Source organism: Pseudorasbora parva, chromosome 1, assembly GCF_024679245.1.
Source record: "Pseudorasbora parva isolate DD20220531a chromosome 1, ASM2467924v1, whole genome shotgun sequence".
Classification (NCBI taxonomy): Eukaryota; Metazoa; Chordata; class Actinopteri; order Cypriniformes; family Gobionidae; genus Pseudorasbora; species Pseudorasbora parva.
The window spans coordinates 55,123,661-55,147,495 of NC_090172.1; the positions used below are offsets into that span (position 1 = coordinate 55,123,661).

Sequence of the window (23,835 nt, forward strand, 5' to 3'; positions counted from 1 at the left end):
TATTCATTTACAGCACAGCCGATAACAATTACAGCTTCAGTTTTACAGAGCTTGCGAAATGTTGCCTTTTTTTTACGGCTTTATGGTGGTCTTTAACCCCTTACCTATATAGATGGGTCGTACTGGATCTGCAAACCAAAGATGTGGTGTCAGACCTGACTGATGGGAACGAGCAGTTGTCTGTAATGAGATACTCACCAGGTCAGAGGTCAACAAAATCACTGCAAAAAAAAAAAAAAGTCATCTTTAGGTTTCTAGCTTAGGGCATGTGTTTTAATGTGGATGCATTTATTGCGTGTGTACTTCTCTGCAGGTCTCATAAGCCTGTTTACAATCAGTAACTTTTATTTTACTGCTCACCCAAACATAGATGGCAGCTTTTTGGCAGTTGGTTCCCATGACAACTTCATCTACATTTACAGCGTCACTGACGGCGGACGGCGCTACATGCGATTCGGAAAGTGCACAGTAAGCAAAGCATGCTGGGACCGATTTGGGTCAAGTAGCCTAAATGATGTAAAAATATTTCATGGTGGTTTGTCATGTTAGTTTGTTGTGTATAGTGATTTAAGGCAGTGTGTTTGTGTTTAAGTGCATGATAAGTCATGCAGATATATCTCTTCCCTAAATGTAACTTCAGGGGCACTCCAGTTTCATTACTCACCTCGACTGGTCTAAAGATGGAAAATACATCATGTCTAACTCCGGCGATTATGAAATTCTATACTGTAAGGCTTGTGCTTGTGTGCATGATTCAGAGACATATTCATAGATGACAATGAGTAATTTAATTTAAAATGCATTCAAACGTTTCTGTTTGTGTAAAAAGGGGATATTGCAAGCGGCTGCAAGCTGTTGAGGAACCGGTTTGAAAGTAAAGATCGAGAGTGGGCGTCCTATACCTGTGTGCTTGGATTCCATGTCATGGGTGAGAGAAAGCCTGACATTTGTATTATTATTGTTCGTTATCAGTGTTTTGTTATCTTTCTTTAACTTTTAACTTTTTATTTATGCTGGCCAGCAAATCAATTTATAACCTTTACATGTTTGTTTTTCTGGATTTTTTTGGTTAAAGGACACATAACATAGTTTCTGCCAGTCTCATGTTAATCTTGAGCGCCTATAGAGTAGTATTGCATCCTTCATATCTCCGAAGAATCTTTAGATTTATTATATTTATAAAAGACAGATACACTGTACTGATTCTTTCCAAAAACAACAAACTCGTGAAGGCGTGCAGTGGGCGGAGCTAAAGAGTCACACACACACACACACACCTATGACGCACACTTAATTCATTGTGGCATTATCCCTGGATAACTTTGGAGTCATTATATGTTCTTGTTATTTACATTATATGCACTTAAGCAAAGATTACCAACAAAGCACAGACATTTGATGCAGTTTCAGTTGCATCTGATGTGTTCATTGATTAGACTATAAAGCTTACACAGTGTTTATCATAAACAACTGGCACTTCGACCCAGAATCTGCCCTACCTAAATTTACGGCCAGGAGACGCTACTGGTCCCATACACACATTAAAGCAGTCGGAGCAACTTTTCTCTATTTATGGGTATGACGCGATGAGTGATGTATGTATGCAATTTCCTGCGAAAAGTACCCGTCAGGTCTAAAATATAAACACTTATAACAGGCTTACCATAATGAATCAGGGTACGACAAAAACATGTTTTTGGAAGAAGTAGTATGTATGCATTAGCTGCGTGTGCATGCAATTTATTCCACAGTGTAATGAAAAATAACACTGAAATGCTGTCTAGGTGTGTGGCTCGAGGGATCAGATGGGACAGACATCAACGCCTTGTGTCGATCTCACAGTGAGAGTATGGTGGCAGTGGCCGATGACTTCTGTAAGGTTCATCTGTTCCAGTATCCATGTCCCAAACCAAAGGTCAGTCACTGCCATAAGTGCCATTCTCATTGAACTCTCATTGAAAATGAAGATATTTTTATTTAAGAATGGAAATAAAATTAAACAATAAATCTTATTAGACTCTGCATGTTAAGGGATAGTCTGCAATTTTAATTTTGTCATTACTTACTTCCCCTCAACTTGTTCCAAACTTTAAGTTTATTAGGTTTTTAAGTAAATACATTTCTTTCATCTGTTGAACACAAAGGAATATATTATTTTAAGAATGTTTGTAATCAAAGTATTGGGACACCCCTCCAAATCATTAAATTCAGGTGCTCCAATCACTTCCATGGCCACACTTGTATAAAATCAAACACCTAGGCATGCAGACGCTTCTACAGACATTTTTGAAAGAATGGGTCACTCTGGTGCTCAGTGAATTTAAGCGTCGTATCGTGATAGGCTGCCACCTGTGCAATAAGTCCATTCGTGAAATTTCCTCACTACTAAATATATAACGTTCAACGGGGTCAGCCCATGCTGAGGTGGGTAGTGAGCAGAAGTCGCCAACTTTCTGCCGAGTTAATAGCTACAGTCCTCCAAACTTCATGTGGCCTTCAGATCAGCTCAAGGACTGTACGTAGAGAGCTTCATGGAATAGGTTTCTATGGCCGAGCAGCTTATCCAAGCCTTATATCACTAAATGCAATGCAAAGTGTGGGATGCAGTGGTGTAAAGCACGCCGCCACTGGACTCTAGAGCAGTTGAGACATGTCCTCTGGAGTGACAAATTACACTTCTCTGTCTGAGTAGTCTGATGGACGAGTCTGGGTTTGGCGGTTACCAAGAGAACGGTACTTGCCTGACTGCATTGTGCCAAGCGTAAAGTTTATTTGAGGAGGGATTATGGTGTGGGGTTGTTTTTCAGGGGATTGGCTCCTTAGTTCCAGTGAAAAGAAACCTTAATGCGTCAGCATACCAAGACATTTTGGGCAATTTCATGCTCCCAACTTAGTTGGAATAGTTTAGGGATGGCCTCTTCCTGTTCCAACACAACAAAGCAAGGTCCATAAAGACATGGATGAGCGAGTTTGGTGTGAAGGAACTTGTGGAAAGCCTTCCCAGAAGAGTTGAAGCAGAAGCTGTTATAGCTTCAAAGGGTGTGTCAACTCCATATTAAACCCTACGGATTAAGAATGTAACGTCATTAAAGTTCACATGGACGTTTTTGGCAGGCATCCTAAAACTTATATATCAATATAGTGTACTTTGGAAATCAATGGGTGCCATCAACTGTTAAATATCAAAATATCTTCATCATGTGTTCAACAGAAGAAGGAAACTCATACAGGTTTGGAACAATATGAGGATCAGAAAATGATGACCATTTTTATTTTTAGGTGAACTATACCTTTAACAGGCCAGATATTGTATGTTATACTTACAATTTTTAAAAATAATTACAATTTAAAAGTTAAAAAATGCAGATGAATAATTTACATATTTACTGTATCAGGTTCATATTATGTCAACAAAAAAAAAGCTTGTACTGCAAGACATCAATCATTTATTCCCCGATTTCTCTGCCAGGCTCCAAGTTATAAGTATGAGGGCCATGGCAGTCATGTGACCAACGTTCGTTTCACTCATAAAGACAGTCACCTCCTGTCATTGGGCGGCAAAGACACCTGCATTCTCCAATGGCGAGTTAAAGGGGCGGGGACTAGTGACAATAAGGAACATCTAGCTTCTTCCTCTTCTGTCTGCTCTTCCTCTAGTTCTCCAGAAAATGGACTATAGAAAGACCGATACCAGGAATCAAGAGAGCGTGAAAAAGGCTTGAAGATATTCCAGGAAATAAAAGGAGGAAATATCTTCTTGCGCAATCTGCTGTGACATGAAGCATTTGGAAGGTTATGCCAGCTTTTGTGAAACATGTCCCAGTGTCGTTTGAACATTGAGAAGTCAGATATAATGCATAGCTATTCACTACCTTCATTTCTTTATGAACTGACAGGTTACCCTGTTGAGGCTAAACATTTTACCAGAAAGAAATAAAAAACAGTGTCTGATATTTGTTTTTGGGCTTCTTTTTTTAAAGACATGTCATATTGCACTTCAAAAAAAAAAAAGACAATTCTTTTTAAATATATATAAAAATAAAACTTAAAAAAGTGTGGCGGAAAAAGCATGACGAAAAGTGTTTTTTTTTTCTTTTCCTTAATGCATTTTTTATTTTATTTTGGGGCCTTGTCATTTTTTGGCAAAAAATATATAATTCTCCCAATAGAAATCTCGTAATGCATCATGAGAGAAGGATGTATTAAATGAAATAAAATAATCTCTAAATGTTCTACATTTATCATGCTTTCCTCAGTGTACTTAAAGTTTACATGTACTTGATTACTTCATAATGTTTTTCATATGCTTATTTTAATCAACTGCTGTTTCTTTATTGGGGGGTGGGGGGGGTTCAAATACTACATGCATAATTGTGTTATTACATTATTAGCCATAAGTCATGTGTCTCTGTGAAGAATTGTGTTAAAAGCAGCAGGATAATCATTGCTTTATTAGCTGTCAGGAAAATTCCCTCTCAGATGTCTTTTATGGATCAAATCAGCTTTTCTCAGCTTGTTTAACAATGTGAAATTTTTGTTATTTTTAATCAATAAATACATTTTAAAATATTTTTTTTTGTCTGTGTGTACTTCCAGTTTTACAATCAAAAGTGAATCCCTGACGTGAAGCAGGAAAAGGTTTAGTATCACGCAACGCCACCTAGTAAGATTTTCTTTTCTTTTTTTGTGAGACTGTGATGGCGCCTGTAAATCAATAGAGGGAAGTATTGTACCAGTTTTCACTGTCCTAACCTGATTCTGCCTTATGTTCCTACCACACATACATATGTCTGCATACAATCTGATACATATCATTTTCAGTGTAAATTTGATGTATTGAACCTTTTTATATATTATATCAGTGTATTTCCTCCTAATAGGGCTTAAATACTTTTCAGTATAACATCATATAAACAGTGTAAACCTATCAATTACAATAAATTATATATATATATATATATATATATATATATATATATATATATATATATATATATATATATATATATATATATATAATGATAGTAATAAAATAATCAATTTGATGTATAAAGTGATACAAGTCTCTCCACATTAGCTTGGTGCCCAAAATGTGCCCCATTGTGCTCCTTAAATAATAATAACTTAATTTTTAAATGCAGCTTAAAAAAAATAATATATATAATTTACCCGAGCTCATGTTTCTGTTTTACTGGAGTTTGACGAAGTGACGTTATGGGCTTCCGAAGATGACGTTGTAGAAGAGGGTGCGCGCGCGCGCGCTCGTATGTGTGTGTGTGAAACAGAGAGGAGGTGAAGAAGAGGAGGATGAAGCAGGGAGCGGAGGATGGGAGGAAGAGTGGAGTGAGAGAGAGAGAAAGAGAGAGATAGGCTTGCTATCAAGGGCTCGTGTGAAGTGTGAATGTCTGAGAGGGGCTTCGATGGGAGTTTTATCGCAGCGCCGAAACAAAGACGCGATTTTTTTACCATCCGGAGAAACATTGTAGCGGAAACTTTAAACTTTTACCCGCCACAGCGGCAGCGCCGTGCCGGGTCCCGGCTTTGTCTCGCGACGGGGGGAAGTACGCCAGCACACGCGAGGATCAAAAGAACCAGCGCCAGTTTTGGATACACATTCTGTCTACACAACGTGGGAATCCGTGATTATTGTATTTGTTTAGGAGAGTGAGAGAATGGCGGCCAACATGTACCGAGTTGGAGGTGAGTATTATTGTTGAGGCTAACACTAGCAGCGGGCTCGCGGGGGTTAGCATTAGCATTAGCGCGAGCGGCTGTTTCCGCCTTAGTTACAATGAGCGGAATCCCGTTGCTAAGCGAGCTAACGTTAGGCTAGTTTCGTTACGGCGGCTTTTGGGTTAACTCGATTTTATTTATTCATACATGTATTAAAGTTCACTTTTCAATTCACTTGGATATAAAAACTTGCATTGGGTCGCAAACTCGGTCTTTTTTGCTCGTAGTTTTGGCTCAATTAATTAGCCGCCGCAAGCAAATGAGCTAATTTTAAGGAAACCCTTCCGTTATTTTATTCACTTGTGATGCTTTTTACTCACTTTTTCAAGACTTTCATTCAAGTTTTTCTCGTGCACGTTGCCTGTGCCATTCAGTCAAACTTCTGACAGCTGAATTGTGTGGAGTGTGTATGGGAGTCTCGCAGTACGAGGTGCAGACTTTTAGTTTCGTTACCTGTTTAAAAAAAAGAAACGACGTAAATCAATTGTTCATTTATAAAGATATCACGAAATGAAGACATTCTGAACTTGAACCTGGATTTGGTGTTCATACAAAAGAGCTCAGCTAGTTTAGCTCATATGTGCATTTATGAATCGTGAATCATTTCTATGATCTTGATATTTCATACACGTGCAGAAGATGCATTTGCGATCTGAGCTGATAACAGTTGCATTAATTAATCCAGCTGCAGTATTTTTCAATATATGAATATACCCATTGTCATCTCTACTGTATACTGTCATCTATTGTCAGAGATGCTCCTCATTGTGTGTATTATAACGCAGTCTACCGTATAAATAATATTGCACGCTCGTTCGTTAACGTCATTGACTGCAGCGTGACATGGTGGCCGTGTGCATTTATAATGCTTTTATTTTCTTAAATCCGGGAATCGTCCGTAAATAGGTCACGGCAATCAGGCTCTGTTGCTTTAGCAGATGCTGCTGATTGCTTTATTGCAGTTGCAGTTTGATCAGGCAGGGTTTGATGGGAAGTTCTGGAAGAAAAACTCAGTTATTACACGCTTGTCAAAATGCATTAGAGTTTATCAAGACTGGGTTCAGAGGAAGGCGAAGTCGGCATCTGCTCATTTTTTAATGTTTTATACCATTAAGAAGCTGGTTATCGTGCAATGTAGGTTTGTAATGCAGTGATGGTTTTTCATACCTCAGTGCATTTCACTGTGCTGTTCGCTAGTGTTTCTGGAGGTTTACACAGGTACTGCTTTAAGGTCATTGAACTTGACCTCATGTTCTGGCCCCAAGCCCTTGCATCCCTACATTTCACCTCTGTGAATCTGAAGCTTTGTGACTCAAATGCTGCCCCAATTCGCTTTATTTTTACCCATTTGATCAGAGTTTGTTTTTGTCTTCATTCATCCTAGAATACAGTATAAATAAACCAGTATTTGAGTAGTGATATACTGGACAGGCTGAAATTTTAATTGATATTTGACCATTTCGAGAGTCTGTCTGCTTGGCAGATATCCAAAACAGTCTGTATGGATGTGTGTGTGTGTGTGTATGTATATAATGCACATTATTCTTGTGAACAAATTATCGGTGCATGTTCATGTGATGTATGCCAGACTTCTCCAATCATTCAGTCTGTTTAAACCCCGCCCCTTTATTGAAATCAACTGCAAGCTCTCATTCAAATCTGCCTCAATCCAATCAACAACCATCATTTATTTTTCGTTGATCCTTTTTGCTTGGACATACTTCACAATACAGAAGAAAATATCTATCTGTACTTCTGTTACATGGAAACTTTTTATTCTACCAAAACCCTTGCCAATGGATACTAAACAGTTTCAGTTTTTAGTCTTTTTAGTGCATTTTAAATATGTAAAATTATTAATTTCAGAAGTCCATTTCAGTCTCATTTACAATAATACGACTGTTATATGCCAGTCAGCCCTCTTGGTCACTGTGCTTTCTAAATATCATTTGTATATCACTTTGAATATAAGCATCTGCCAAGTTAATTAATATAATGTGAATGTAGATATGTTTGGGCTTTAAGAGATCCATATTGTTTGACCACTAGAATACATGATGAGATATCATCTTTGTCTTGGACGCTTGTGCTCACTGAACCCTTGGTTTGAATGTTGCTCTCCTACTATGCAAACATGGCACACTGTAGTAGTTAACTGTTACTGTAATCATAAGCATGCTAAAGGATAAGGGCTTCCTCTCCTCTTCTGTGGTGCATTAAGTTCAAACAAGGCAAGATGCAACTGCTCTGTTTGTCAGCAAGAGAGAATTGAAGTGTTTCGAACCAGGGCTATAATTGAGCCGGTTTTGGTTCAGTGAAGCTTATGTGGTTTGTCATGGGGTGTTAATTGAGACTCCTAATAAAGATTCAGAGGGGATAGGCTACTTGTCTAGTGATTTCAATGGGTTCAATGCTTTATTTACACTGGTGGTTTGATGTTATTTCTGTCTGTCTCTCTGTCTATATGTGTGTCTGTCTGTCAGTCTGTCTGTATGTTTGTCTGTCTGTCAGTCTCTCTGTATGTGTCTCTGTCTGTATGTGTGTGTGTGTGTCTGTCTCTCTGTCTGTATGTGTATGTCTGTCTGTATGTGTCTATCTGTCTGTCTGTATGTGTCTATCTGTCTGTCTGTATGTGTCTGTCTGTCTCTGTCTGTATGTGTCTGTCTCTCTGTCTGTACGTGTCTGTCTGTCTGTCTCTCTGTCTGTACGTGTCTGTCTGTCTCTCTCTCTCTGTATGTGTGTCTGTCTGTCTCTAGTGTGTCTGTATGTGTGTCTGTCTGTCTGTCTGTATATGTGTCTGTCTGTGTGTCTGTCTCCGTCTGTCTGTTTGTCTGTCTGTTTGTGTGTCTGTCTCTGTCTCTGTGTGTCTGTCTCTGTATGTGTGTCTGTCTCTGTATGTGTGTCTGTCTCTGTATGTGTGTCTGTCTCTCTCTGTCTGTCTGTATGTGTGTCTGTCTGTCTGTATATGTGTCTGTCTGTGTGTCTGTCTCTGTCTGTCTGTCTGTTTGTGTGTCTGTCTCTGTCTGTATGTGTGTGTGTGTGTCTGTCTGTCTGTCTGTCTGTATGTGTGTCTGTCTGTCTGTCTGTCTGTATGTGTGTCTGTCTGTCTCTCTGTCTGTATGTGTGTCTGTCTGTCTCTCTGTCTGTATGTGTGTCTGTCTGTCTCTCTGTCTGTATGTGTGTCTGTCTGTCTCTCTGTCTGTATGTGTGTCTGTCTGTCTCTCTGTCTGTATGTGTGTCTGTCTGTCTCTCTGTCTGTATGTGTGTCTGTCTGTCTCTCTGTCTGTATGTGTGTCTGTCTGTCTCTCTGTCTGTATGTGTGTCTGTCTAGCTGCCTCTCTGTCTGTATGTGTGTCTGTCTAGCTGCCTCTCTGTCTGTATGTGTGTCTGTCTAGCTGCCTCTCTGTCTGTATGTGTGTCTGTCTAGCTGCCTCTCTGTCTGTATGTGTGTCTGTCTAGCTGCCTCTCTGTCTGTATGTGTGTCTGTCTAGCTGTCTCTCTGTCTGTATGTGTGTCTGTCTGTCTCTCTGTCTGTATGTGTGTCTGTCTAGCTGTCTCTCTGTCTGTATGTGTGTCTGTCTAGCTGTCTCTCTGTCTGTATGTGTGTCTGTCTGTATTTGTGTCTCTCTGTCTGTATGTGTGTCTGTCTGTATTTGTGTCTGGCTGTCTCTCTGTCTGTATGTGTGTGTGTCTGGCTGTCTCTCTGTCTGTATGTGTGTCTGTCTGTATTTGTGTCTGGCTGTCTCTCTGTCTGTATGTGTGTGTGTCTGGCTGTCTGTCTGTCTGTATGTGTGTCTGTCTGTCTGTCTGTATGTGTGTCTGGCTGTCTCTCTGTATGCGTGTCTGTCTGTCTCTCTCTATGTGTGTTAAAGCTACACTGTGTGATATTTTACTCCATGCCATCCAGTGAATAATAGTTTCTGTTCCTCTCAATTTCGATTTCGTTTCAACTCCTACAGTGGCCGATTTAATCATGGCTTCCAGTTCGACCTGTTCGATGAGTGTTGCTTCAAGTGATGAGGTTACTTTTGAAAAGTATTATAAGTTATTTAATTTGCCAAATGATCTATGATCAAATTAATCTATGTGAAATGAATAATAGTTTTACGTTTTCGTTTTTTTTTTTTTTTTTTTTACCATTTCATTGCTAACATCAGCTATCAGGTTCCCAGACGAATGCAAGCTAATCTGAGTAAAGTAACTTTTATCAGTGCTATCATTATTCTGTATATTGTACGACATCACTAGCGTAAGGCAAAGTTTACATTGTAGGCTATATCATTTTCTCTAATGACCTAACGTTACCAGTGCCCCATTCATAGGTGTAGGCTAGTCATAATAAGGTGTCATAGTGTGAAATATATTTACATCGTACAATAATACATCTTAAATGAATAAGATTACAGGACAGATTTAAAAGTAAAGGTGAAAGTCTCGCTTAGAAACAGCTAACTTACACTTGCATTATCAGATTAGACTACATTAATTGTGTATACAGTACAAAATGAAAAATAACAAAGTGCCTGCATATATAGCCTACAAATTATAATGCAATTAAAATATTAATCTCATGTTATCCGTCATAGAACACGGTAAACAATACTTTTTCATCATTGCTGCGAGGACATCCTAGACGTCGTTCTAGTGTTATGCACAGCACACCATGATATAATTAGCCAAACAACAATAAAACTGCCGATATACACAAATAGGCTGAATTAATATTACCTGTCGAGAAGAAAGCAGGCAACATCGGCGTCCTTTTTAAAATCGCTGCTCCCCATGAGCTCTTTCCATCTTGGAAAGGCCACTCCAATATTTACTTTTGTCTTGTTGATTTGCCTGTTGCGTTGCCGTCTTAATTCTCGTTTCCACTTCCTTGGCGCCTCTACTACCACAGCGTTTTTTTCCGCTTTTTTATTTCATTTCATTTGAGTATTAATTTTCACCTTCGAAATTCATTTTTATAAACTATTCGAATATAAATTCGAATTTAGAATATTCGTTGACAGACCTAATGTGTGTCTGCCTGTCTGTCTGTCTGTCTGTGTGCCTTTCTGTATGTGTGTGTGTGTGTGTGTGTGTGTGTGTGTGTGTGTGTGTGTGTGTGTGTCTGTCTCTGTGTGTTTGTGTGTCTGTCTCTGTGTGTGTGTGTGTCTGTCTGTCTGTGTGTGTGTGTGTGTGTGTGTGTGTGTGTGTGTGTGTCTGTCTCTCTGTGTGTGTGTGTGTGTGTGTGTGTGTGTGTGTCTCTGTCTGTCTGTCTGTGTGTGTGCCTTTCTGTATGTGTGTCTGTCTGTGTGCCTGTCTGTCTGTCTGTCTGTCTGTCTGTGTGTGTGTGTGTGTGTGTGTGTGTGTGTGTGTGTGTGTATCTGTGTGTGTGTCTGTCTGTCTCTTTGTCTGTCTCTGTCTGTGTGTCTGTCTCATTGTCTGTCTGTCTGTTTGTGTGTGTGTGTGTGTGTGTGAGTGAGTGTGTGTGAGAGATAGAGACAATGCGTGAGTGACAGAGAGAGATGGAGGGAGCGAGAGCAGGGAAAGAAAATGCCGCTGAACGATTAGGTGTTTTAAATAGCATTTTAAAAAATATATAACGAAACGCAATACGTGTCGACTGACTGTGTTGATTCTGTGGCGCACCGCCACAGATTAGTCTATGTGTGGGAAACACTGTACTAGAAAAACAGTACCATTACAGTTTGTAAAATAAACACTGGTGTCTATGGAAGAAGCAATAACAATCCATTCAAATATAATCTGTCGACGTGCTTTATTTATATCATACAGTTTACTCTATACTTCTCCCAGTTCACCAGCCACTTGCATCTATTTTTGGAGAAACTGATGAATTCACATGATATAAATTCGACTGACAGGACTCTGAACCGCAAACTAACTTCTCAAGTTACAAATCAAGATCATTTATAAAGGTTTTTAAATGACAAAACACCCACTTACACATTTGAGGATCGAAATATAAGAAAGATATGTTAAGCAAGTTTGTGAATATTTTGAATAAAAAAGGAAAAACGTCAATAAAAGCAATACATCTGTCATACAGCGCTATTTTGGCTGATGTGAGTCATGTGACAAGCATGACATGGAAACAACATCGTGATGTCTCAGCCACTGGCGATGGACGATGGCGTTGTCTATCGGCCCAATCCTATTTATGATAACAAATGACCTGCATGCAAGTGCTTAATTGGACACTTATTTTACACTTGAGAGACATACTCAAAATTCACAATATTTGGAAACGATAATAATGTTCGGTGTTCATTCGCAGGCAGGACAAATCTTGAAATCTTCAAATGAAGATCGTCATTGACTTTAATGTTTTAGAGTGACAACCAAGTAAGCAATTTGTAAGTTGAAATTTTTCCTCAAAATCTGTTTACCCTATTAAACCTTATTCAGTTGAGTAAAACAGGACTGGATCTGTTTTTCTGATCAATGGCAGAGTAGGATATTGTTCAGGAAACCATCATTTTTTACTATTCTTTTTAGCGACGCTAGTTACGCAGAAATGATGCCTTTCACCTATAGGTTTACGTTGTATACTGTTTTTGTCTCCAAGCCCCAGTGGATTTTTAGGTGTCTCTGAACACCAGATGCCAAGAGCTAACAATACAACACATCCCTGCTTGAAGAGCAGATGGCTAGACCCTGTTTCTCCTTGAGGGAAATTATTGATCCATGCGGCTCAGTCGCTCCTCACTGTCTCTCTGATTGATGAAGCTCGTGAACTTGGGAGAGAGACCTCCATTTTGAATTATCCCTTGTGGCACAGCTTAAGAACATGGCTGAGTAGAGGCGAGAAAAGAAAGCGTTAGTCCGATCAAAGATCAACGTCTAGCAGAACGTCCAGAGCTGACCAGCTCAGACCAGAAGAGAGAGTGATTATTACACAACTGAAGTGATGTGTACAGGCAGTTGACCGTGCCTCATCGCATGTGCTCTCAATATTGATCCGTACACAATTGCTCGTCACTTTCTCTATGATTATGGAACTCGTGTGAATGATTTGATTGATCGTGTTTAGTAATGGAATCTGTATTTTTTTTTCTCACACATCTTTGGATTTAAATAGACTATTGCTTTCCTGTTGTTAGATCAAAGCTGTATTCAACTCAACTAGAATATTACATATATGAATGAGTTGTGTTGAACTTTATGAATAACAGGTGTTTTTATTTGTCGAAATTGGAATGTACAACATATAGGAAGCATATCACTTATTGGTTTATAATAGACTTTATTTTATTTTTATGGATCAGTATTGGTCAATATTTGATATTTAACTGTCATGATAATATTTGGATTACATTTGCAAGAATATAACAGACACTGAATGTTACGTTGTGTCTTAAATGACACACTATACACGATATACTTATACCTAGTATACTCTTATAAAGTTAAGAGTAATTTAGAAATAGATTTGTATTGTTTTTGTGTTCATAAGTTCCTCAAACCTCAATTGCAATGTCTGCAATTTATTTGTATATTTATGCATTAGATGCATACTAGGAATATCAATTTACGTAAATTCCCGTAAGCAGTCGTTGTTTAACGATCGATCAATCTTTAAACATAACCTCTCAAATCTGAAAGGGGGCACTAGGGCACTAACAAGTTATCACCATAGACTGTAAAAAAATATGGGTGTAAGTGTCCGTGATGTCACCCATAGGATTCTCAAGAGCAGTTCTGAAGCGTAAAGTAGGGGCGAGCTGGCCGTTGCCCTCTTGGCAGCACGTCACGCCCGTATATCAGAAAATGGGCAAAGAGGCGGGACGTGGGCGGAGCTGAGGTGACACCATGACTAACAGATAGCAGACAAATGGCTGTCCACCTGTCACTCAAAGTGGCCACACCCTTAATTTTGCAGAAAGTTATAAAAAAAATCACCCCCTCACAGTTGTCATGAAGGGCAAAATTAGATGTATAGACCAAAAACATAATTTGTACCAGGCTGTAATCATGTTTTTTTTCTGCTGTAAAATTGGGCGTTTTAACATGAGATTCTGCTCCCTTCTGGAGCCTGACTCTAGTGGCCAGTCGATGAATTGCAGTTTAAGTCACTTCCGTTTTGGCTTCAACAGAAACTGGGGGAGTTTGCCGCTTGGTTCTCACTTTACTTAAAGGTGCGTTATGTAGGACTGACAGCTAGTGGTCGAAATAGGTAGTCCAAATTTACAATATTGGAGTAGTTGTTTCCCCCGCCCCCTCCTCCTCAGATTCGGCGCTTATGTGCGTTTCCACTTTGAGGACACTCAACAGGAGCGAGTGCGATTGACAATGAAAGCCACACTGTAAGTTGGAGTTGATTTATCCGCATATTAGAGATTTTAGATGGATACATACCCCTTTTCCACCAAGGCAGTGCTGGTGCTAAATCGGAGCCAGAGCCTAGTTTCAAATCGGTTCTTTGTGTTTCCACAGCCAAAGCACCAGCTCCGAGCCAGGAAAAGTGGTTCTTAAGTAACACCAAAACATTGCTGGGCTAGAAGTAAGAACCGCTTGCGTCACCGGCTGGGGGCGGCGTTACCGTGATCAACAAGATGAACACAAACCTGTGACCGCCATTTTTTTCAATAGCAGCTAATCAAGCTAACAGCTGCTGGATTGTAATCTCCGTCTATACAAATCATGGAGAGCTGCGCGAATGCGTTGGATTTGCGGCGTTTTAATGCTGATATAGGATCATAAAGCCATGAGCCACTGAGGGAAGGCTTGTTCGAGATGCATCGGCGCGCGCTGTGCGGACTGATTGCGTATGACATCAAAGTAGAGCGAGCGCCAACGACTCCTTATGCTTTTGAATCGCTCACGCGGTATTTTAATATCATACACGGATCGGTCTGCGCAGCGCCGATGCATCTCGAACAAGCCTGGTGTGTTTGTATTTCCCGCTGCCTCGCTAGCATTGCTAAAACGCTAGCGAGAAAGATGAGACGTATACAGTGACGTAAGACCTAGCTCTGCGGTGGCTCTCTTACATGTGGAAAGCCAAACCGGTTCATAAAGGCTCTCAAGTCGAACCAACTTAGAACTCACATTAGCACGGGCTCTGAACTAGCACTCGGTTCATTCTGGTGGAAAAGGGGTAACAGAGGCTTTAGGTCGGGTAGAATCTGCAGTCTTTAATCCAGTTATGGCTACCGTGGCTGCTACAGTATGCTGTTTTCAGCCAACTGGCAACCTGTGGTGTCGAAATACTATTGGGTAAACTGGTGGTGTGCAGTCTCAGACAGACCAAAACAAAAACAGACATTCCAACACAGAACGCGCTAGGGATGGGACGATTAATGGTTTCACGATAAACCAAAATAAAATGTACTGACAGTTAATATTAACCTTTAAAACATGTTTGATTATCACGAATTTGAAAACTCGCTGTAAATACTGTTGCTAACTCCAGATGCAGCGCACAACCCTTTTTTTTTTTGAATGAGAAGAAATGGCGGAAGGCAGAGACAGCGCTCGGGAGAGTTTAGGTTCAGATTCAGGCTTCTAAAAGGACCAAATCTGAGGTGTGGTCAAAAGTCCTGAGCGAAACTTAATCGAGGATGGTCACTGTCTGCAGAAGATGCAAGAAAGTCTGCAATTAAGATCAATGATTATAAATCTATTTGGTACAGCGTACAAAGCAATCGACAAGACAAGATGATCACAACAATTAGGGCTGGGTATCGATTCAGATGTTCCAATTCGATTTCGATTCACAAGTCCTTAAATCGATCCGATCTCGATTTCGATTCGATTTTGGATTCTCGATTCAGCTCAAATGAATATAGATTTAATACAAATAATAAAGGTATTTATAAAAAAGAACAGTGAACATAAATGGGTAATTAAAAAGAAATGAAGAGCCACAATCATGTATGTTAAACTTTTTATTTTAGGTACAAATGAGTACATTAAAACAGAATGCATTTCTATATTTCAAATACATGCAATTGTTAAATGCAACTATTTAAAAAAAAATATCTGAGAAGTATTTTATGGATGTTTTGATATATTTATTCTAAAACTTAAAAAGCTAGGATATTGGATGATTTTTTTATAGCAATTTTCAGTACACAACAAGCTTTTCTTGCGATTTTGCCGCTCGTGTGCATTTACTTTTCATACATGAGAAATGCGTTCATTATTTTTTTAGTCTATGGTTGAGTAGTGGTAACGGACAACAATACCTTAACGTGCTGACTTAAGTTGACTGTGGACTAACTATTATTAGAGGAAATCTGTTTATAATATAAGCTATTAGGGTTTGAATTATTGATCCTGTGCTGTATATGGACTATGATTTGAATATGTCTAATGGCTAACGTACATGCTTAAGTGACTGCTCAAGTTTGATCCTAATGCAAGGCATGCATTCGCGTGTATGTGATTATTTGTAGCAGTTGTGTGCTCGGCTGTGTGTGTGTGCTCGGCTGTGTGTGTGTTTTCACATCAAATGGTTCCGCAGATTTTTAGTATTACTTCAGCATTTCACCTCAGCATTATAAAAGGCGACAACGCACCGGAAGCTGCCATTTAAGCACTGAATGGATAAATGATGTGTGCCTCTTGTTCCTTTGTAAGATCACGCAAGGCAAATGGGTGACATCTAGTGGAGGAGACTAGTAATTAGATTTACGTTAATCTTATGTTCAATGTTAGTGAAAATAAATTTTGGAAAAAATCGATTCGTGGCCTTTGAGAATCGATTCTGAATCGACCAGATTTAAAAAAACGATTAATCGAAAAATCGTTGTTTTTTTTTTGCCCAGCCCTAACAACAATACTGTAGTAGTATTAATGGGAGGTGCTCTGATTTCATTTGAAATACAGTTGAAAATGGACACGCAAGATGCCAAGTTGCATTTGAATGAAACGAATGCACAACCGTTGTGATACATGGATGTGCGCTGTTAATGTGTTACTGTTGACGACGGTCATTATAAGCAAGGAAATGCCTCAGAATAGAGTATTGCTTAAAGGGCATCGAGTTGCTTGTTTTATTTGTTTGTTGATTTTGAAATATAAAACTAGTATGTGCAGTTCTTTTCAGTATCAGCTCTTTCCATCTCATTTTAACAAAATCATGATAATATTGATAATTGTGATAACTTGGTTACTGTAATCCTGATTAGGGATGCATATGAATGTTTGGACGATACCGATAATTTATATTTTAATGCAGATAACCGATATATTGGCCGATAAATCTAAATGCACATTTTAATTAACTTTGTGACGTGTGAAATAGCCTCCACATGGACAATGAGGAAATGGTTTTTAAAAAACCATGTTGATGAAATTAATACAAGAACAATAAAAGTGCTAGTTATTAAAAATAATGTTTGTGTTTTTGGAAGAAAAAAAAGTATTACAGTAAACATCTTTAATATTAGTCTATGAAATAACATTGCTGTTTGAGAGTGAGCGCTGAAGCTGAAGAGAATGAACAGCCGTAAACGGAAGAGCTTAGGTTAACAACTAAACGCATCATGCATGAGAACAATCAGACATTTATACGAAATAAATATAATATTACAAATGATATTTGCACAAAGTCACGCACAGGTGAAGACGTAATCAGATGTTTATACTACATAAACTTAATATTGCGACTTCCATATGCTTATAATGACGCGAATGCCCAAGCAAACTTAACTCTGCTGGTCAGAAGGCGTTGTGGACGCGCTCTTTCATGCGCGACAGCATGCTGAAACACAACTAAACCCTAAGAATTGACAATGTTTTATTAAATGTTCTCATTACAGTGTTATGTATATGACAGTTCCAGTAGTTATTAATGCTGTGCATTTATAACTGCGCATGCTGAAGCTAAAGTACAGTGAAACCCTTTACTGCATCGTTAACTAACTAGGGATGGCTCGATACCACAATGTTGGCTTCGGTACGGTACCACAATCTAATACCGAAGTACCGATATTAAAACGATACCACATGGTCTGATATTAGCGGGGGTATATTGCACGAGAATGAGTACAATTATGCAAGTTTTGAGTTTATAAAGTGGGAAATTACCACAAATGTGTATTAGTAAATTAATCAGCAAAGCTTATCACATCAAATCAGTCATTTGAAAACCTTCTTGTGAGAAATAATTTCAGCAAAAATCTCTCAAAATTAGCAAATTGCTTCTGGTTTCAAAAGACATCGCACTACACTAAAGCAATCTGCTTAATCCGATTCAACATTTCACGCTCGTCTCGGGATGGATAACGGAAATCATTTGAACATGCAAACGATTTTATAGCATTTCGTAATAACAGTTACAGGAGATATGAGCTCATAACAACGACACACACACACGCCTGTCACTTAGAGCTCGCACATTACAAATTAAGTTTCCTTAAACAGTCAAATACAGAGAATTATGTACAAATGTCCGTCTTTAGTGAGTATTCACATAAACACAGTCGGTTGTGTCTAACGCGAATGTAAATAGTGCAATAGGACGCATGCAAATATAATGAGATCTAAATGTCATTGGTTGAAACGAAAGCTGGAGATTTTGTGATATTCGATCTTATGTTAGGCTATGTACAGTCTTGTTCAAAATAATAGCAGTAAAATGTGACTAACCAGAATAATCAAGGTTTTTAGTATATTTTTTATTGCTACGTGGCAAACAAGTTACCAGTAGGTTCAGTAGATTGTCAGAAAACAAATGAGACCCAGCATTCATGATATGCACGCTCTTAAGGCTGTGCAATTGGGTAATTAGTTGAAAGGGGTGTGTTCAAAAAAATAGCAGTGTCTACCTTTGACTGTACAAACTCAAAACTATTTTGTACAAACATTTTTTTTTTCTGGGATTTAGCAATCCTGTGAATCACTAAACTAATATTTAGTTGTATGACCACAGTTTTTTAAAACTGCTTGACATCTGTGTGGCATGGAGTCAACCAACTTGTGGCACCTCTCAGCTGTTATTCCACTCCATGATTCTTTAACAACATTCCACAATTCATTCACATTTCTTGGTTTTGCTTCAGAAACAGCATTTTTGATATCACCCCACAAGTTCTCAATTGGATTAAGGTCTGGAGATTGGGCTGGCCACTCCATAACATTAATTTTGTTGGTTTGGAACCAAGACTTTGCCCGTTTACTAGTGTGTTTTGGGTCATTGTCTTGTTGAAACAACCGTTTCAAGGGCATGTCCTCTTCAGCATAGGGCAACATGACCTCTTCAAGTATTTTAACATATGCAAACTGATCCATGATCCCTGGTATGCGATAAATAGGCCCAACACCATAGTAGGAGAAACATGCCCATATCATGATGCTTGCACCTCCATGCTTCACTGTCTTCACTGTGTACTGTGGCTTGAATTCAGAGTTTGGGGGTCGTCTCACAAACTGCCTGTGGCCCTTGGACCCAAAAAGAACAATTTTACTCTCATCAGTCCACAAAATGTTCCTCCATTTCTCTTTAGGCCAGTTGATGTGTTCTTTGGCAAATTGTAACCTCTTCTGCACATGCCTTTTTTTTAACAGAGGGACTTTGCGGGGGATTCTTGAAAATAGATTAGCTTCACACAGACGTCTTCTAACTGTCACAGTACTTACAGGTAACTCCAGACTGTCTTTGATCATCCTGGAGGTGATCATTGGCTGAGCCTTTGCCATTCTGGTTATTCTTCTATCCATTTTGATGGTTGTCTTCCGTTTTCTTCCACGTCTCTCTGGTTTTGCTCTCCATTTTAAGGCATTGGAGATCATTTTAGCTGAACAGCCTATCATTTTTTGCACCTCTTTATAGGTTTTCCCCTCTCTAATCAACTTTTTAATCAAAGTGCGCTGTTCTTCTGAACAATGTCTTGAACGACCCATTTTCCTCAGCTTTCAAATGCATGTTCAACAAGTGTTGGCTTCATCCTTAAATAGGGGCCACCTGATTCACACCTGTTTCTTCACAAAATTGATGACCTCAGTGATTGAATGCCACACTGCTATTTTTTTGAACACACCCCTTTCAACTAATTCAACTAATTGCCCAATTCCACAGCCTTAAGAGCGTGCATATCATGAATGCTGGGTCTTGTTTGTTTTCTGACAATCTACTGAACCTACTGGTAACTTGTTTGCCACGTAGCAATAAAAAATATACTAAAAACCTTGATTTTTCTGGTTAGTCACATTGTACTGCTATTATTTTGAACAAGACTGTATGTGTGTTGATCAGTGTAAAAATAAAATAAATGTCTAAATGATATGGTTTGAATGATAACTGACCTGTCGATCTCTTCAGAAGTCTTAAAGTCAGAATAGTGACAGATGCTTCTTGGCTAGGTTTGATGGTTCTTCATCAGCTTTATAAGCAAAGTAATTACAAAGAAGCTTGGCTTGCAGTGAATATAGGGAATGTGACCGTCCATCGCTTAACAAGTGCTTTTAATTTTGCTGACATTAGAAGTGGTCTTAAAATAACTGCTTGTGGTCTGTAAAATCATCGTACATTAACAGACAGACTTGTCAAATATTGTTTAAAAGGTCTCAAGTAGCAGAAATACAAGCATATTTGTTTCAGTTAGAGACCAAACTATGTAAAAAGTGCCACTGACGCATGTGTAAACATGATGATGTTGTGCTACGTTTTTTTTTTTGTAACTTTGTGAAATGTTAACCATAGTAGATCTCACATCTTTGACATGGCAAGTTGATCATAGAGACTATTTGTGGTAATGTTTCTACGATCTACTTAGGCTTACAATGCTTTTGGGAAATGCTACCCAGGATCTTATTACTTGTTGTTTATTCTGTGTACCTATTATTGTGGCGTTTACACATGCAAGTAGATCATCTTATGTTCAGTAAAATCACTTGTTTGGATTGTTGTTTAATTATTTATTGAAATAAACTGCTAGCCTACCCAATCTATTGCATAAAATATGTGACTTTGGTGCGCTCGCTTCTTTTCCTCGTGTGTCTGCTACATGTGTTTTGTGCATGAGCCGTATGGACCTTAAAATTATGCACAAATAAAGGGTTTTATAAAATTAGTTATATAGACAATTAATCAGTCGTTGATTAATCGTTAGCATCCCTAATATATACACATACATAGTCACTAATGGGTAGATTAATGATTAAAAATTACATGATGATAATTTTAGTTAACATAATCCGTTCATTGCATGTTTTAGGTAATAAAATTTGACTACTTATTGATTACTTTTCAATTGTGACCTAACTCGTCTATGACATTGAACTTAATGAATCATATTGTACCATATTGATGTAACAATAGAAAGAGAAAGTATTCCTTATATAAAAATATATTGCTTTTTTCTTATCTACAACATTAAGTGCATTAAACATTTCTTTACATCAGGATTTCCCAAACTGTGGTTTATGATGGAATTGCAAGGGGTTTTGTGAGTTTACTGTATTGTTCTGGATATAAGACAATGCTTTTTCTTAGAAATACAAAAAAACATTGGGGTTTTTATATTGTGGGTCTAGACTTTTACATGTCAATAATACACCCGCAACAATAGGTGGCGCCAAATATGCGTAGAAAGAGTGTGCCAAGAAATACTGTCAGAGTGTGATGTTAGAAGATCGCAAGCGCAAAAAGACGGTAATATAAAGTCAAAGAAAAGCTTACCGTCTAACAGCCACGCGCGCGACTGTCATTTTTGCATGCCTTGCTGATGGGACTAATCTTCCAATGTAAAACGGTTCTTCGATTTTAAAACCACAATAAGATTTGTTTCTACACTCTAAAAAATGCTGGATTGAAACTGGACAAACCCAGCAATTGGGTTGTTTTAAACCAGCTGTTGGGTTAAATGATTGCTTAAAACAGCCCAACCGCTGGGTTTGTCCATTTTCAATGCAATTTGGGTTCTTATTGTTTTTAACCCAGCTTTTTCCAGTACTGTTATTGAAATTTCCGTTAGCCATAGCCACATAAGGCCTAATTGTTATGTAATTCAGATGAGCTATGAGTTATTTTTATGGTATGCCAAAAAGTGTTTAATTCTAAATGTGATCGTTTGTACAGTTTACCATGCTTTAAATATAAAAATGAAAGTATGAAAAATATGGCAAAATGTAAAATTTTCTTTATAAAAATTGCCTTGATAAAATAGAAGATTTGCTCTTCAAAAAGCCTTTTTCCAAAATGTATATCTTGAAGGGGGGGTGTCTTATAATCAGGGTCGTTTTATATTAGGAACAATACGGTAATAATTAAAAAGCTAATAATTAAATATATTTTAAAAATGGAAACCACAAAACCAGTCATATGTCTCACGGGTATATTTGCAATACGTTGTATAGGTCAAAATTATCGATTTTTCTTTAATGCCAAAAATCATAAGGATATTAAGTAAAGATCATGTTCCATGAAGATATTTTGTAAATGTCCTATCATAAATATATCACACATGTATTATTATTAGTAATATGCTAAGGACTTAATTTGAGCAACTTTAAATAAAGCCCTGCATTTATGCCCGAGCCCGACGGGCCCCGACTTTTTTACGCCCCTCGGGCCGGGCTTCGGGCCAATTTTCATGTCATACCTAAAACGCGGGCCGGGCTTCGGGCCTTTTTATAGGCTTCTCCTTCGGTTTATATTTATTTTATCAATTAAAAGGAACAATGAGTTCTGCGCTGGTGGAAACAACACGAGACCATAATAGCTAACGCAATTGTTAAGATGGCTCGCACAGTGTTCAGAGCATAGGTTCAGAGTCCGCGCCAGCAGCAGCGCGCGTTTCTTCAGCGCGGAGACACACTGCAAGCGTGGTGTGAGCATGGCGTTTCTGTTGCGTGTCATCCGCGGGGCGTCTGGTGCTATTAATGTACAGGGAAGCCCTACTTCATGTTAAATATAAATATATTGCCTATTGATACAGCAAAGACAACTTCGGCAGTAGCCGGCCCATGCCATATCCATGGTATTGACGGCAAAAGGCTACAGAATAATTCGTTCTGTATTGACTGGTTTAATATTTCAAAATCGATAATTAGGTTATGTTGTCTTTTATTATTACAATTAGGCCTATCTGCATTTATGTTAACCTACAGACTTTCAAACATTATGTCATTATGTGTCACAATGTTTTATGGGCTATATGTTGTATATGTTGCATCGCCGCAAATGACTAATGCAAGCCAACGCAAATGGCCGTAAATGAAACTTAAAATAAGTCTAATATAGTCAAAAACACCATCTTCAATAAAAATGAATGAGATGAATGAGATCATTATCTTACCAGTGCGTCGCGCTCTCTTATGTGGTATTTGAATCTGAAATAAGCTGCTGAATAAAATGCATCTTAATCTTTTGCTTCCGTTGCTGTAAACTCCGTTAAATGAGCATATACCCCGGGAATTGAAGATGGGATTTATATTCATTTTGCGTAGGTGTAAGGTAGGCTATAAGACAACCTGCATGTGCTTTTTTTATTTTATTTGTTTAGCTCCATTTGCGAGAGCCGCGAGCAGAATCAGCCTGCCTCAGCTCGTCAAAAATGCCTTTTAGGCTACTGGTGGTAATAGTTGGCGAAATTAACTAACATTGTGATGCTTGAAGTGTTTTATGGATTTTATTATAGGCAAGACAAGTCAAGAGTTGATTTGAGAGACTAAATTAATTAAATATGCGGTTAACTCACTGTCGGCCGCTGGCCGCTTTTGGTCGTCACTTAAAAAAATTAAAACTTTCATTTAACAAACAAAAAAATGCTCTAAACATTTTTCTAAATTAACGTACTAAAGAAACGAAACGAAAAATAACTACTTTGACATTAAAAACAAAACAGAACTATTTTAATGGCTGCAACAATGTAAAAAAAAAAAAAAAAAAAAAAACCGGGCTCTAGTCGGACTCGGGCCGAGAATTTTGATAAGCTGTCGGACACGGGCCGGGCTAGGGCCTCAGCGTCTCGGGCCCGGGCCGGGCTAGGGCCTAGATTTGAGGCCCGTGCAGGGCTCTAACTTTAAAGGCGATTTTCTCAGTATTTAGATTTTTTTTACACCCTCAGATTCCAGAATTTCGTATAGTTGTATCTTATTTGCTTATCTTGGCCAAATGTTGTCCAAACAAACCATGTATCAATTGAA

The 23,835-nt window shown here is 38.5% G+C and overlaps 2 protein-coding genes and 1 long non-coding RNA gene across 5 annotated transcripts in view; 2 read left to right on the plus strand and 1 right to left on the minus strand.

Annotated features, from left to right (window-relative positions):
* Nucleotides 1-4,569, plus strand: part of eml3 (EMAP like 3) — a 53,440-nt gene extending 48,871 nt beyond the window's left edge. For all 3 annotated transcript variants that reach the window (XM_067445267.1, XM_067445266.1, XM_067445268.1), the window contains 6 exons: nt 113-201; nt 371-468; nt 641-728; nt 830-928; nt 1,785-1,915; nt 3,470-4,569. In XM_067445267.1, coding sequence (XP_067301368.1) covers nt 113-201; nt 371-468; nt 641-728; nt 830-928; nt 1,785-1,915; nt 3,470-3,679 — 715 coding nt within the window. In that variant the 3' untranslated portion in view covers nt 3,680-4,569. The remainder of the gene's footprint in view (nt 1-112; nt 202-370; nt 469-640; nt 729-829; nt 929-1,784; nt 1,916-3,469) is intronic.
* On the minus strand, nt 105-10,602 carry LOC137077853 (uncharacterized). The gene is made up of 3 exons (XR_010905274.1): nt 10,462-10,602; nt 6,054-6,186; nt 105-221 (listed from the first exon to the last, which is right to left on the minus strand). It is a non-coding gene; the product is annotated as an uncharacterized lncRNA (long non-coding RNA).
* Nucleotides 5,258-23,835, plus strand: part of mta2 (metastasis associated 1 family, member 2) — a 34,927-nt gene continuing 16,349 nt past the window's right edge. Inside the window, exon 1 of the mRNA XM_067445269.1 lies at nt 5,258-5,700. Within this exon, the coding sequence (XP_067301370.1) occupies nt 5,673-5,700 (28 nt within the window). The 5' untranslated portion in view covers nt 5,258-5,672. The remainder of the gene's footprint in view (nt 5,701-23,835) is intronic.